The sequence below is a fragment of the Amblyomma mixtum genome, chromosome 9, assembly GCF_055824585.1.
Source record: "Amblyomma mixtum isolate Tamu chromosome 9, ASM5582458v1, whole genome shotgun sequence".
Taxonomy (NCBI): domain Eukaryota; kingdom Metazoa; phylum Arthropoda; class Arachnida; order Ixodida; family Ixodidae; genus Amblyomma; species Amblyomma mixtum.
The window spans coordinates 116,682,555-116,698,447 of record NC_143020.1 but is presented as its reverse complement, the minus strand read 5'-3'; the positions used below and the strand labels follow the sequence as shown (position 1 = coordinate 116,698,447).

General features: G+C 44.3%; 1 protein-coding gene across 2 annotated transcripts in view; it reads right to left on the bottom strand.

Annotated features, from left to right (window-relative positions):
• Positions 1-241: 241 nt before the first annotated feature.
• Positions 242-15,893, bottom strand: part of THADA (Thyroid adenoma-associated protein homolog) — a 64,706-nt gene continuing 49,054 nt past the window's right edge. For both annotated transcript variants that reach the window (XM_089561622.1, XM_089561623.1), the window contains 10 exons: positions 12,032-12,132; positions 10,288-10,373; positions 9,482-9,888; positions 6,820-6,897; positions 6,697-6,737; positions 5,983-6,052; positions 4,691-4,838; positions 2,423-2,533; positions 1,729-1,880; positions 242-1,430 (listed from right to left, as the gene is read on the bottom strand). In XM_089561622.1, the coding sequence (XP_089417748.1) occupies positions 951-1,430; positions 1,729-1,880; positions 2,423-2,533; positions 4,691-4,838; positions 5,983-6,052; positions 6,697-6,737; positions 6,820-6,897; positions 9,482-9,888; positions 10,288-10,373; positions 12,032-12,132 (1,674 nt within the window). In that variant the 3' untranslated portion in view covers positions 242-950. The remainder of the gene's footprint in view (positions 1,431-1,728; positions 1,881-2,422; positions 2,534-4,690; positions 4,839-5,982; positions 6,053-6,696; positions 6,738-6,819; positions 6,898-9,481; positions 9,889-10,287; positions 10,374-12,031; positions 12,133-15,893) is intronic.

Below are 15,893 nucleotides of genomic sequence, written 5' to 3'. Positions count from 1 at the left end.
CAGTAGAACAGACATACATTTCTGCATTGCCACTTTAAGCCTGCAAAGTTCTTAAAAAGAATAGGTATGGTTGGTAATTAAAGTGCCTTGCCTGTCATGAAAACAGATCAGCAGGCACTAACTATCCAACACTGTCATTAAAATGTCCTCCCTCAAGCTTCCCATAAAGAATGAATACCAATCATTCGCTGTTCACGGAGAACACGTTATTGAGACACACCACAAGCGTTCCACACGCTGCTTCTTCAAACCACAATTAAATACGTTTCATTTAATGCAGAGACAACAAAGATCTTCGTTCCAACACAAGCCTCAAGTTGCAGTCAGAGAGACACAAAGATGTTAGTGCTACGGCCAACAGAGGAGTTCCGTATTAGATTATATTAAAGTAATACATCAGAGGCTGAAAACAACAATGCCCCTATAGTATTTATGAATGGCTTTCGGAGCTTACAACTGAATCACAAGTACCAGCGTAGGTGAACTTTTTGTGCTGGAGTCAAGAGTACTTGAAAAAAAAAAAAAGACAAGAGAAAAAACTGACTTATTATAAGAGCTTCTGTCCCCTTGGCAGAAGCCCCCCAAACTTCTCTGCAGCATTCAATGACATTGACTACAAAATGACTACATTTTTGTGATGGGCCTCCAAGAACAAAATTAGCTTTCAAACTCAAGCAAGCCGATTACAGACTTTGCAAAATAACAAGTACCTAGGTTAATAAACCCAGCCCTTTTGATACCAGCTAACATTTGTAGCTCGAAGAACCCCAAAACAGAGAGGGGAGGTGCCAAATACAGTTAACATACACAAGCAACTTTGATAGAAAAAAGCAAGGTCCTAAACAGTTCCCAGAACCTTGTTCACTGCTGTGAGAGGGTTGTCAAACCCTATCCAGCCCATGAAGGAACATCTAAGGTAAGCACTTAGCAGCAACAAAATTTAGCACGGCCTAACATCGTGGATCTAGTAAAAACCGCAGTTCTTCGATGACCCTGGCGATAAATGTCGTCTGGGTGCCACACTCCTCAAAAGCTCGCAAGACATTCGAGATTGCCCGTGTGGAATTAGCGACTTCATTCTTCTGAACTTTACACACCAATGCTGCGGCAACGCGGACGTTTTGGAAGATGCGAATCAACAGCGGATCTACGTGTCGGTTCAGAAGCAGTGCAGGCTTATTATAGAAGGCGTCCCACGTGTCGCGGAGGACGTTGCAAATGGAGTGCTGATACAGGTCATCAATGCTCAGCATGATTGGTCCCGCCTGGTCTTCATCGAAAGTTATGCCAAAGAAGTCGGAAGATGAGAATACTGTCGTTGAGGGAAGCTGGCTGACTGAGCTGAACAGCAAGTCAGCGCAGGCGTCAGTGAAGAAAACCTCCTCTGCAAAGGTGTTCAGCTCCCCTTTGTCAAAAGGCTGTTCGTCACTCTGAAACGGGAAGATTTATGGTTATCACCGCACACGGGGACTGCCAAAAGTAGTCAGAGCCAGGAAACTCATCAATGTGCAGCTTCCACTGTAGCTCAGAAGTAAACGATAAATATTTACACACAGAGTGACATCTTTGCACCCTAACTCGACATATGCTGTTACAAAGTATGCTGCAGACGCACAGCTGAGAAAGACGTGGAAGTCAGTTTTGGCTTCATACTAAATTGTAGAAACATTCTCAGTGAAAGGAAGACAACGACAAGCAACAAAGAAATCGGGCAAGACGCCAGCATACCTCTGAGTCAACAGGTGGCGTTTGGCTTGCCAGCATCCAGCTCACAAGGCTGGGGACAGCTACTATGGGCTCCGACAGATGCACAAAGAGGCCTATGGCCAGCTGTAGCGGAGTGTTGTCAGCAAAGAGAAACGACGGATACGTCGGGTCTCCTGCACACAAATTTTCAACAAGAAAAAAAAAACGAAAACAAACAAAAATAAAACATTTTAGAGGCCCTTCATACCCTCCTGAACGTTATCAAGCTCCAAGTAAGGACCAGCCCACCTTTCAATAGCCCTAAACACATCTTTAAAAATCTAGCTGGCCTTTTATGCCTCCTGAATTACAGCAGCTACTGCATTTCACCTCTTTCTTTAGTATTTGTCACCTAGGAAGATGCGCGCATACAGTATCTCCGAGGAAAGACCAGCCATCACTTGCTCATTACTTTGTCCCCAATTAACAAACGAGAGAACTACACTACAGGATATGCCCACTCGAAATGTGTTACACAACGAAAACAATTGAGAATGATAACCACAGCAGAAATTGTCCAAAGCAGGCAAGGTCTTTTCAAGTGATCAGTGACAGCCAGGTTTGCCGGTATGCAGGCTACAAAGTGCTACCTTACAACAAGCAGAACCTCTGAACTGTGTGAACACACAGAAAACTTTGTCTCATAAATGAGGCAACAGAATAGCATGCATCTTACTCAGTAGCGTAGCAAGCTTGGTGACCGTCTTAGCCGCACTGTCCCTGACACTCGACTCGTCGTCCTGCAGAAAGCTGAGCAGTGCCCACCAGAAATTCACCAGGCTACCACCTGCAAACCAATACAAAAAAAAAAATATGAAAGCTGCAATGTTAAATAAAAAAAAAAGCCTGCCTATCTAAAGTAGTGCCCACAGTAACTAAGGTATATTGATGTCCAACCGCTACAGTACGCATGCTCCTCACCACATTAGATAACGTCGTCCACATGAAGATTAAAGATATCCACTGCACTACAGTATTTCCTTTCTGATATGTCATTCAATGCAGAACCATCCTTTATTACATAGGTAACGCCTACTGGCTTTCATAAAGCAACTACTTGCAGTTAAACCTGGGTGTAACGAAACCTCTTTGCAGCAAATTCCTTAAGTTTCTCAATTCCTGAACACCGCCCCACTGAAAGCGTGTATATTTGTGAACACCATATAACGAAGGTATTGCGGCGATCAACCTTGTTATAACAAACTCACTACATAGACGATCTATTAGCTAGCACTACGCTATTTGAAATTAGGACTAACCGTGCGGATATTCCATAACAAAATGGACCACCACGGAGCGGTGTTATGCCAGCCCCTGTGAGGATGGTGATGGCTTCACAGTTACTTTGCGGCTTCACACTTTAACCCTTTGAAGGTTTTTGCCGTATGTGTACGGCGGTGGTTTTCTGTCCCGCAAGGTCTTTGCCGTACGGGTACGGTTTCGATCTTCCGTTTGAAATTTTGCACCAAAAGAACAATTCGTGCTCACTGGGGGGTGCTGCCACCTCTTAGGACTTACAAGTGTTTGAATTTTGTGCTGCCTTCTTACGGATATAAGCAGAACTTATGTCTAGCTTTAGCGCGGCGGCACAGACTGCGGCAACACCCCTTTTGTAGTTTTGGTTTTACCGCGTGATCGCAACGGAGTTGCGCGAAATTTGAGTTTGCTTTTTGTTAGCACTATCTTGCAGGGGCTGCCGAAGTTGATTTCTATCTTTATTGGCGCTGCTCTTAGCTTGCTTATCACCGTTGCTCGCGAGGTATTCTCGCCCTCTGTGGCAACACACCTACGCGGTTTCGATTCCGCCGCCGCGGGATCGCAACGGAGTCGTGCGAAAACTGTTTTCTCTTTGTGGGCACTGTTTTGCAGAGGCGGCGAAAGTTGATTTCTATCTTTATTGGTGCTGCTCTTAGCTTGCTTATCACCGTTGCTATTCTATTCTATTGAACATTTTCCAGTTGTGAGTGATGCTGTCACCAAAGTACTGTTGCTATTTTTTTTTTTTACTATTTATTCTCGATTATATACATTTTGTAGATTCAAGATCCGCAATAAAGTAATTTGACCACCTGGGAAAGTTTTCTTCAAAATAATTCGACCCTCAAAGGGTTAAGCAATGGGGGTTAACTGCAAACGTTTGCTAGGTGATCCGACTTACATTTTGGTTTCATTTCTACATTGTGTGCCCTTTCAGTTGCTCTACAAAAACTGGAGATAGAAAAATCTAGGACTTTGCTTAGTTTAGCTATATCGAGGTGTAACTAATTATCCTTTAGAAGAATCATCTTCCTCTCTTTCTCACTCCGTTTATTCATAGAAGGTAACGAAATGAGAAACTTATTTATACATGTGCTCTCAGTCCATAGAACACAGTCAACATAACCAAATGAAAATCAATTAAATAAGCCTCGTTAGTCTTTTACACACACCACTCACTAAGTATCTGAAACGATGTATAATTAAAAATTAAAAACATCGACGGACTGAAGAGAGACAGAGTACGCAATGATGACAATCAAACAAGCCATCCCTTCAGCCATCCAAGAGGTGCGTCCCCAAGTTTTACAGAACTAAATTTCATAAAGTTAAGAGCACCACTAAGCAACAAAGACCTAAAAATTGGTGCACGTTTAGCACTAAATGTCCGGCAAATTAACACCATTTTCATCCCTCTGCATAGAAGAACACATTGCTAAGTGCCTCACACCTACCCTAGGACACACAACAGCAACATCACTTATATGATGCTTATCGGCGGGGTATCACAGACACGAACGTGTAAACACGTAGCCCGTAAACTGTGCTACTCCTCCCATAACTTAAACACGCTCCTCCAAACCCTCCTTCGCTTGGCATCAAGTGTGTCTGACACACGGTTTCCCTCAAACTTTACGTAAAGCACTGCAACATTCGACTCCAGATCAAGACATTTTGCAGCCCTTACCGGAGCGGTAAGCCGAGGCAACAACAGACACAAGGGCAGTCAGGGCATTGCTTGCCATAAGCCTCCGAGAGAGATCTTCGGTGGGTTCAGACAGCTCAAGCAGTTGCAGTGCCCACCTCAGCACAACTGGGTGCTCCCACAAGTCCGGCTATGGAGAAAGAAAAAAAAAAATTACTCCTTAACCACTTCGGCAATCCATGCACTTTTACATGGCTTCCAGGCACGAAGTGGTCGCGAACTGCCTACCCAATAAACAAACCACTGTAGCCAAAAGAGTGGTTGCACCTAGCCCTTGGCAAATTTATAGGATTTTGCCCATGTCATTGGCGTCAAAGTGTTCATGAAGCACTGCACACTGCCACTCATTTTGGTGAAAAATAAATGTTCCATGGTTTTGTATGCACCACACTTTAGTTTTTGTATAATTGTATACATGTTAACAAAGTCTGACAAGCCACCATGGAAGAATATGGAGTCTGGGAGATAGCACTTGAGACTCATCTGAGAAATTTGCTTTCATGAGTTTATCTAACACAATAAGAAACCACACACAAAACTACTGCACCATGAAAAAGGCTGCTTGAGAAGTCCCTTGCAGCTTGAGAGGACTTCTGCGTTATCACTGCCAACATATACGCACTGCTGACTGCACCAGATATTTGATGGAACAGTAAAGGCAAAACTGATGGACACAAGAAGCAATGCTAGGCTGATAGACTAACCTTAGAGAATACTACGGCAGTTCTTTCAGCACCAGCACAAAATGCACCAGTGACAAATGTATCGTAGGTCATCAGATTGGCAGGAACGAGATTGAATGAAATGATGAACAGGTCCACCGAGGCATGAATAAGCTATTGAAGGACCACTTCCCAATTGTCATGAAAGGGTGCAGATTTCCACGGAGTAACCTAAGGGCATATTTATTACTCATGCTTACATTTGTCTGAGCCACTGCACACTGTCTCCAGTTACTACAAATGCATTTGGTGCAGGAACCTTACTGCAGTGTACACAGGTTATTTAGAACCCAGGCTACAGATGATAAAGGTACACTGCTTGTTTGTGTTGTTCCAACTGAACTAATTGTGTTGTTCCAATTGGAACAATTGAAACCTCAGCCCTAGCTCAGCATGGTATACAGCAAGTCAATATTATGACCACAGACATGAGAAACCTTCCAAGTCGCCCTTTCTTTTTTCTTTTTTTCTAGGCTTCATCACACTCCCTGCATGAGAATTGTGTCAGCCCAGACTAAATGATCAATGCCTTCCGCAGCAACGGCGTCTTACACTCTCAGAGCTGACCAGTCGTTCAGCAACGCTGCAGAGAAGTTCCAGAAGAGATCGCTTCGTTTGCTCACTACAAGGCAAAAGAGAAGAAAAAGCATTTCATTCACGAAATGAGACCAATTCTTCCCCCCCCCCCCCCCTTAAAATGGGCAACAAAAATCTGAAGAACAGTGTCTTTAGAAGTCCAAATGTCCAAAAATCTGGTATGGCTACCATACACTACTGCATAGCATTTCATTCTGGATACATTTCAATCTCCCCCAACCCGCACCCTTCAGTGGATAAAAAAAAAAAAAAAAAAACGACTCAAATTTAACTCGGTGCAATTTAGTTTCATGCATCTGAAAACCAACACTGGCAAGGGCCACATACTACCCATGACTCGATCAAAACATCTTAAACTCACAAATAGGTCAACTCCGCGTAAAGGTCAATCTGCCCCAATGCGAGATGGTTGTTTTTGTTGAAAAAAAAAACCAGCTTGACACATATATGGCAACTTATGCACATTTAAAAAGTAAATGCAAAACGCAATGACTAAAGAATAAAAATGGACAGGTGAGGAATTGAAAAACAAGTCAATAAGTAAGAAATCACACCGAACAATTTTTTTTTTTTTTCATCAGTTCACTGTGTGGCCATACAGCATTACAGCTATGTGAAAAAAAAAAAAAAAATTGAGGCTATGAAATTGAATTTCGAAATGCCACTCACTTTCTTATCCGGTCATACCAGTCAAGAAGGTAGGACAGCAGCTGTGAAAGATGCCAGTTTATATTAGCAAAAGTTAAAAAGTGAAACAAAAAATAACAATCCAAAGAAAAGGAAAATACTAACGTCTGCAAGTGTTGTAGGTCCTTGCCAGTCAAGCTTCTCCAATTCAGCACGACTATGGGCTGCTAATAGCGAACAAGCCTGAAAACAGGGAACAACCCGACATGAGACATCACTGTTTCACATTGTCATACCTACCAACGTCAAGGCTTTCAAATTCGTAAAACCTTTGCTGCCGGGGGGGGGGGGGGGCAAGCTAGCACACATTTTTTTTTTAAATGCCATGTTGCGTCGCCAGTGCCCGTCGCGATAGCGCTGAAGATTCTTCACACGTGGCGTCACTCGTGAGGAAACGTACAAACGGCGAACAGCATGTGATGAGCATGGAATTTTGGTGCGCTTGAAGAACACAAGTATCATGCAGAATGAATCGAGGGCAGCGCACATTTGTTTCAGAGCTTTGCTGGAGCGGAAATTGAGACGGTTTCGATAAATAAACAAACAAAAAAATTCAGGGGGCACTTTGACGATCTAAAGTGCACGAGGTGAAAGCCATGCAACTTTGGCTGCATGGCCGTACACGCGAACCAGTCATGACCAATGACCAATTGGTCATTGGTCATGACTAGCCAATCCAAGTTGCCCCACAGCCGCCTCGTGTGCGCCTACGGCCGTGCACCAAAGTTGCGTGGAAAGGCTTTCGCCTCACGCACTTTCGATCGTCAAAGTGCCCCTTGAATTTTTTTGCTTGTTTATTTGGATAGTTATTAACCAGTCATAGCTAGTTAGTCATCACCCAATCATGACTAACTGGTCATTAACCAGTCAGCTAATTAGTCATGACTAATTAGTTGACTGGTTAATGACCAGTTGATGACTAACTAGTCACGATTGGTTGAAGGCTAACTAGCAATGACTGGTTAATAACTAGTCATGATTAACCAACCATGACTAGTTGACTTTCACTTCATGTTACGGATGGACAGAATCATGGCCACGATTATGAGCCATTAAAGACTTTCGCCTTAAAAAAAAAAACATCCGCGACAATGCAGTTGTCGTTTCAACTGGTGAGCAGCTCGGCTGGCTGACTGATAAGTGCAGCCGATAGCCGCCGCCACTTCAGGCTGGTGGTGAGGCTCCGAAAATGAAACTACTGGGCCAGACTCCCGATCGGCCCACCGCAACGCACAAACAGTGAAAGGCGCACAAAGAGCGCACAGTTTCGGCGCACTGGAAGAATGAAACTACGCCGACAGAACCAAAAGAAACAGCTCAGCGGCGGCAAAGCAGGGAGAAAACAAAATGGGGGGCACATCAGCAACGCGCCACACAGTGTCCGAAAAGGTGCTCAGCTGCGTTAGGCCGGCTCACTGATGCTGGCTGGTCGAGCAGCCGTCGCTGCAGTCAGCCACAAAGCTCAAAAAAAGAAAAAAAAACGAAACCAAAACGAAGCTGTCAGACTGCTCTCGGAGACGGGCGCCATCCGTTCCTCACGCCTGCCGTCGCGCGCGTGCGCTTGAGGTGTGTGAGCGACTCCTCAGCACGGAATTCAGGTTTTGAGTACGTTTGCACAAATCTCTTGCCACTTGGTTATATACCAGGACACAGCCTCCATCGAGTGCCTGCTTGAATTAACAAGTGCGAGACTCGCAGCACTCGAATAAGTGAGCATTCAACGCTATAGACTTACTTGGGCGTTGGCTGAGACCTAGCCAGCAGTTCGAATTACCCGCATTTATGAATAAACAGAAATCGAATTAACGAGGTTTTACTGTAGTTCTGAATATCAGTACACGCAGTTTGATCTAAAACGAAGTTTCCCACGAAACAGCTATCAACAAAAAGAGATATGCGGCATACAAATTTTGTTCAATTTCTTTGCACCTCATGTCATTAAATAAGGGAGGAGGAATATGAGCACAACTGTCTTGAATTGCAGCCTCATGCTAACAGCCTTCACTTGAGGCCAGTAGCGGTACTACACTAGTAAATTAAGGGGGACACTGGTCTTTGAGAGCAAAAAGTGACCAAAAAATCAATTTTCAAAAAATGACATTTGTGGAACCTACAGCTATTATTTTCCAAGTGTACCAATTTTTTCCTTCAAGAAATCAATATTTTGACCATAATATTAAATTCAGATCATCGTGTGAGCTGAATTTATGCAGCAGCAGACAATTTAATGGCATGAAAATTTTAGAGATCTGGCTGTCTTAGTATGTCGATATCTCAACATCTAGGACAAATAGAGATGTCATATTATTTGCTAAGGGAAGCTGAAGGCACAGTGTGTGCAATAATCGAAGCAGATTTTTTCAATTGCCCTTCAAAAATTTATAATTTTTCAAAGTTCATCGATGCATTACATTCACAACTTGAACATTGATATTCCAAGTGCTGTGAAATTACTAATGAGGGTAAAACTGAAAAATGGTTTCGATTATTGCACTCTTTAATCACCATACTATGTAGCTGTGGACTGAAAATGATTTTTTATTGAGCAGTTTTTTTTGCACCGAGTTACTAATGAATGACTAATTAAACTTAATTATCTTGGAAACAGACTAATTTATGAGAAAGGTAATTTCATTGTTGAAATCAGTATAAAAAACTGAGCAAAGTGGTACAGTTTCATTAGGATTGGACTAAAAATAAGGAAAATAGGTCTAAGACCAGTGTCCCCCCTTAAATGAAAAGTAAACAAATCGCAACCTTGACCCACCTCTGAGAAGCATGCCATGTACTCCTGGTGTTCGCCGGGTCCATCCCAGACGCTGCGAACAACGCGGTTGAGAACCTGCTCCGCCCTCTCACTGATTTCAGCACCCGCACTCTGGGAGCAGGTGCCGCACAGGTGCAGGACCGACGTGCGCCTCACAAACTGCAGAGTCATCCAGCGAGCTTCAAGCGAAGCTGAAGACAGTGAGTTGAGCACAAAGCCAAAGTACCCATCCGGGCCAGGAAAGAGGTCTCGGTGATGCATGCCCAATTCAAGGAGGAAGTCCTGGCGTGTCGTGACGAAGAACTCTCGTCCAGGTTCCCTCCACCGCCGCCCACCATTGTGGAAATCTTCACTGGAAGTGGCTTCCGGAAGAATGGCCGCAATGAGCTTTTGGGGCAGGGCCTCGCCTGGAAGGACAGTGAGGCTTGTACAAATGCCGCATCCGTTTCCCCTAGTATCCACACTTTGTCATAAGAGGCCACCAAGAGGTCTGTACTAAGTACAGTCCGCCTCCTCCCCACCCTCCTAAACCCCAAACGGAACAGGTTAACTCAGAAAAAAAAGGCCGCCACCGTCTGGAAGATGCTCAAGTAATGAGTGTTAGCTGTTTGCTTTACTAGAACTGATATGAAGAATTGATAAGGTTGTTTCTACAATGCTATAGTAGATGGCGCTACAAGTCTCAATACGCAATGTGCTGTTTTCTTGTTGCTGCCACAGATGGCGCTGTGATCTCAGGGTGGTAGCAGACCCCACGAAATCTCGAAACATGACGAATAAGAGCTAACGTGCTTAAAACAAATTACCTAATTGGCTTGGGTCCGACAGGCAGTGGAACCACGAGAGGATGACATCCAGGTAGGCTGCCCTGGTTACGAGGCACCTGTTCTCCCTGAAGTAGAAAAAAATCAATGTGTATTTTTTTTTTTTTTTTGTAAACTGCTCGGCTTCTTGGTTCACTAAGAAAAACAGAATTGCCCACTCAATGCACTGAACCGCGCTGGAACAACACCACTGCAATTCATTGCAAGCACTGTATTAATGAGAACAATAACATTGTTGGGTTCCATCACTGCACCTCGCAAATCCTAGAACATTCCTGACGCTCACAAAGAACTTGATTTGGATTTCAAGGAATTAGAAAAAAATGCTAGAATTATCGAAAAGAGTTATCAAATGAGGTAAGGTGGAAAGCTGGGCGAGCTGGATCTGATTCTTCCTTTCATCCTCTTCTTTCGTGCTACCTTCACCATGTTATCAAATAACCTTAAAAAAAAAAGCGGCAATAAAAACCTCCCTTTGCATCACAGTAAATTCGTTTTGGGCAAGAATGGGCAGTGGTCACTGCTTTTGAGATGAGATTTGTGCAGCAAGTACCGTCAACGCTTCAGCGCATTGAGTATTTGAAGGATTCGGCGGGGATGCGCTAATTCATCATAAAAATGCACGTCCCAGCTTAAGGGGGGACACTGGTCTTGAAAAGAAAATTTTATTAATTTAGTCATAGTTAAGAAATTTTCAGGGCACATGTATTTTTGTGCGCTGATTCTAGATATGTCATTTAATTTCATGTAAAACAATTCCATGAGCACTTATGCAATTTTTATGCAAGTATTTTGCGGAGAGTTTTCAAGAAAATTTGCTGCAGGAAACTTGCTGAAATGTATGCCATTGGGTTCTCTTGACACCAAGGAATACAATAAGGGTAAAATTATCATCCTGGCTCTCATAGAACATGAGTAATAAGGTACTGAAGCTGCCACTTCACACACAGGAATACACACTTTTCTTCTCATTTCTGAAGCGACAACTTCAAAACTCTATAACCGAAGTTCTTTGATAGGCAGGAAGACAATTTCACCCTTATTGCATTCCTTGGTGTCAAGAGAACCCAATCGCATACATTTCAGCGAGTTTCCCGCAGCAAATTTTCTTCAAAACTCTCCGCAAAATACTAGCATAAAAATTGCATAAGTGCTCAAGGAATTGCTTTACATGAAATTAAATGATATATTCGGAATCAGCACACAAAAATACATATGCCCTGAAGATTTCGTAACTGTGACTTCATTAATAAAAATTTTTTTTTCAAGACCAGTGTCCCCCCTTAACAGGGCGATGCATAATCGTGGCTGCACTGTAGAAGAAAAAAATTTTATGGAAAATTGCCGGCCCTGGGAGAGAGCTACACCCCGTGAAACCCGCAAAAAAAGGTGCAGCCCTTACACAAGTATATATGGTAGATAGCTCTTCTTCACATACTCATATAATAACCCCGAACCACTCTGCTTGTGTTCGCATACCCTATAATTTTCATTTACCACCACTGGTACCCAAGGGGTTCACGACACATTCACAATCGAGAACCATTGATTCAAATCACACCTTCTCTGGCAAGCATCAACCGACGACATGCTGTTAGTTTTGGCACTCTATCCTTCACAGGATAGAGCTGTTCAGCATACATTCACAAAAATCCTTTATTATATCCTTCACAGCGTTGTCGAATAAAAAAAAAATGGAGGGAGGGGGGGGGGGGGAATAACTTACGAGCTTGCCAGCCAGACTTTTTCCTCCAGCTTGGCAGAAAAGGACCCCATGAACGAAGATTCCATGCATGAATGCCGTGCGTAGCCGATCACTTGCAACACCTGCACACATAGTACACATGGCAGTGTAGTGGCGACAGCCATTTATCCAGCTGGAACAAGCCATGAACAACTCATATGAAACAGAAGGGTGACTTTCCCATTGCTATGTTCACCAACCTGCCTGGCATAACTAGTGTTCCAACACAACAATTATGCCGCATTCAATTCGATATACAGTCAAGCCCACTTATAACAATATTCAAGTGCCATGGAAATACCATTGTTATAGCCAATAATTGTTATAACAGGGCTGTCCCAAAAAAAAAGAAAAGATGACAAACTTCAGAGCATTTATTGACAGTAAATATCCAGAGTGGTTTGATTGTTCTAATGCCTGTAAAAGCTCGCTAATTTGAACTTCAGGGAACCGGAACAATGTTCACCGTTCACCGATGACCAAAGCACCGCCATCACTGCGCCACCGGGAGTTTCGCGCACCTCCGCGTCACAGGAATCAAGCCGGCTTTCCGGAAGTGATTCTTACGGGAAATTCAAGAAGCATGCAGAACTAAGGGAGCGGCGACGGCTGACAAGAGAAAAACCGCACTGGCTGCACACACGCGCATTGCACCGACTGATTGGGGATACGCATAGCGTGCGTAGCCAATGCAGCAGCTCTCCTGACGCAATGACGCCTGCCTCTTTTGCTTTCGTGGCGTTGCTGCGCCAGCTTAGTCCATTGGTCGGCCCCATATGTGCGCGCTTTTGTGTTGTAAGCATGGTTTTGCTGGTGTGGTTGTAGCATTTCCTTCTTTTTTTTTCTATAACGGTTGACGCTCAATTACCAGATTTAATTGTTATAACCAATACTGTGCCTTGACAGCATTGCTATAAGCAGTTTATTTTACCACAGAACACACAGCAAAGCTGATGGTGCCATGACTGACCATTGTTATATCCGATATATTGTTATAACCAGTATTGTTATAAGTGGGCTTGACTGTACTTATGGCACATAACGTACTCTAGTGACAATGTACCGACTAGCATAAACCAGAGAAAATCGGAAAAGAAATTCTCTCGGCCTAACTGCATGTTTGTTCGGGCTCAAATTTTGCACAAACGCTCAATTTGATGGTCAGTTTCGTTTCATACTACATTTAGATGGGGTACTTGCCTGATTCGGTCAAAATTATTTGGAAATCCCCACCGTTTACAGCGACGGTGAACCTAAACCGAAAGGCTTCGCAGCAATGGTACCCGTGGCGCCATCTCGCACCTACCGGAGAAACGAGCCCTCTATCGGGGAGGGTGGGGGGGAGACTTCACTCTTTCTTCCTTTTCCTTACACGCAATTTTTCCAAACGCTCATGGGTATAAATTTCATTTCAAGTGAAATAAAGTTAGTTGAGAGTCAGCACTCGTTTTGTCATCTTCACTGTTGTCCTCGTCTTCTTCGCGCTGTTGTTTCATAAAGCCAGGATAAATGTGCTGGGAAATTATCAGTATCCGTTTATGATGTCACCAACTGAACTGGGGAAGCTTTCTGGGGTTTCACCTCACTGTAGGCCACAACAGCAGTTGAAAAGTGTCCAGCTATTAAACTGTTCAGCGTACATTCACAAACCACTTCCAGTTGCATTTAACTGAACCTACAGAGCAAGAATGCAGAGTGGGAAATAACAGTACTGTAAAAGCGGCACTAGTGCAAAATGAATGAGCCTGCTTGCTTCACTTGTTAAACTAGTACCGTGCCGTGCCATGAAGTTTGTTTTTCCAATGAAAATCTTAGCATTTTGACGATTCCCGCGTAAGCACTCTCCGAGCCGAAAGCTGCTGTCTAGCCCCTTAAGGGGGGACGCTACCTTTGAAAACCGAAAAATCGCGAAAAAGTCAATTTTTGGAAAAGTATATATTCCGTTTGTATATGTTATAAACTACCTTTTCTGTAATTATCAATGCCTAATTCGCCGTAAGAATATTGAAAATTAGAAATATAACAAGCCACGGCGGCCCCTGAGCCGCGAGCAAGCGCCGAAAATGCCCCAACTTCGCGCACGTGCCATTCCTCACACGCTGAACCGAGCGCCGCCATTTTGGTCTTGTTTTGTTCGTGAATTCTTGCGCTTTTCTTTACTGCCGGCGGTGGCGACGGCGGCAGCGTGCTCGAGGCGTGGCTAGCTTTTGATTGGGGGCCTCGCGGCTGCTTTCGAGTTTCCCGCGTCCGAAATCCGAGGCTACGATTGGACCAAGCGCGCGCTCCTCGAGAACGCGGGGGAACGGGCGGCTGCTATTGGCTGCTGCGCACGCTGACGCGATGGTCTCCGCCGGCTGCTCCCTGCGCGTCGTTTGCTCCGGCTGCTCGCTCTCCTTTGTGCGGTGTGTTCGCCTTTCGCCATTTCTGCGATCGCGGTCTTTACAGTCTGTCGCCGTGCCCTTTGAACAGTGTCGTGTAGCTTGTTGATCGTTGCGCGGTCGGTCACGATGCCTACAACGAAATTCAAGACGCGACACGCGTTCGGTGCACGGATGCATTCTATGAGGTCTATCCGCATGGCGAAGCGCGCTGCCGGCGACTGCATCGACGCGTCCAGCGTTCTAGATATGTACGGGTCGGTCGGCGGCAGAGAAAGACTCCCTGCGCATGGGCAAGGCTGAGGAATGAAATGACAACTCAGAGGCGGCAAAAAAAAAAAAAAAAGCACGGAGACAGCTCCAGCTATTCAGCGGGATCGTTTTAGACCTGGAAATGTCACAACTTTTGAGGGTCATTTTCTGTGAATTTTTTATTTTTTTCCTTGTATGGCTGCTCACCCCAGCATATCTCATAAACCACTCATCGGATTTCTGTGTGGTCTTTTTACCCTATACATAAATAAATTTTGGGGGCAAGAAAAGCCAATTTATTGAAATATTGTGTTTGTAATTGTTGATAAATAAAATTTGGTTAATTAGTGCATGTCTAAGTAGTAATTAAATTCAGTGATGTGCTAAAATTTTTTAGCAAAGAATTTTCAAAGGGCCTTGTTGCCTGAGGTGCCTATTCAGGAATTATCATAAATTAAAGGGACCATGAAAAGAATTAAAAGCCGCTTGTAAATGTTAGAAGTGATGCTCAGAAGCATTGACACCAAGTATGAATCTTCGGAACTGAGCCGGCAATTTATTATGAATTTTTAAAAATCGTGTTTTTTAAAATTCGCGGGCCGCTTGGTGTCTTCGTAGGGAGCAATTCTGAAACCAAAATCGGGAAAACAGACGTCACTAGTCCCATGACGTCGGCAGGCCACCACACGCTGTCATTCGCTAGAGCCGCGGCAGCTTCGACGTCACGGGCACACTTCCGGTAGCGGTGAACATCGTCTGCTCGAGCGGCCGCGCGACCCCCTCGGGCAAGCGCGAGCGAGGGCATTGCCTTCGCGCATATGGTTTTAATTTACCTCTGCCGCCTCTTTCTGTCGCGAGTTCGGGAGCCAAGAAAGCGCAGAGACCGGAGAGACGCTGCCGACACACGCTGCTCCTCGGGAGTGGGACAACCGGAAGTCGTAAACCGAACGTCAGCGAATGACGTGTTCATGGGCGGAGCCCAGTCCCGGAGCTGTTTTCTTAATTTTTTTATGGTACCCCGCGCGTACGAGTTGAGGGGGGAGAGGAGGAGCGTGATTTTTAATCGCCTATAACTTCGTTGTTACTGATGCTAGCTCAAAAATTCTTGCGCTGGAGTGACGAGTGATGGATTGCCTATCTTTACGTAATCTCAATAAATTTGTTTCATAGTCCCTTTAACTTTATAGCGCCAACACATTCTGCATATTCTCCTG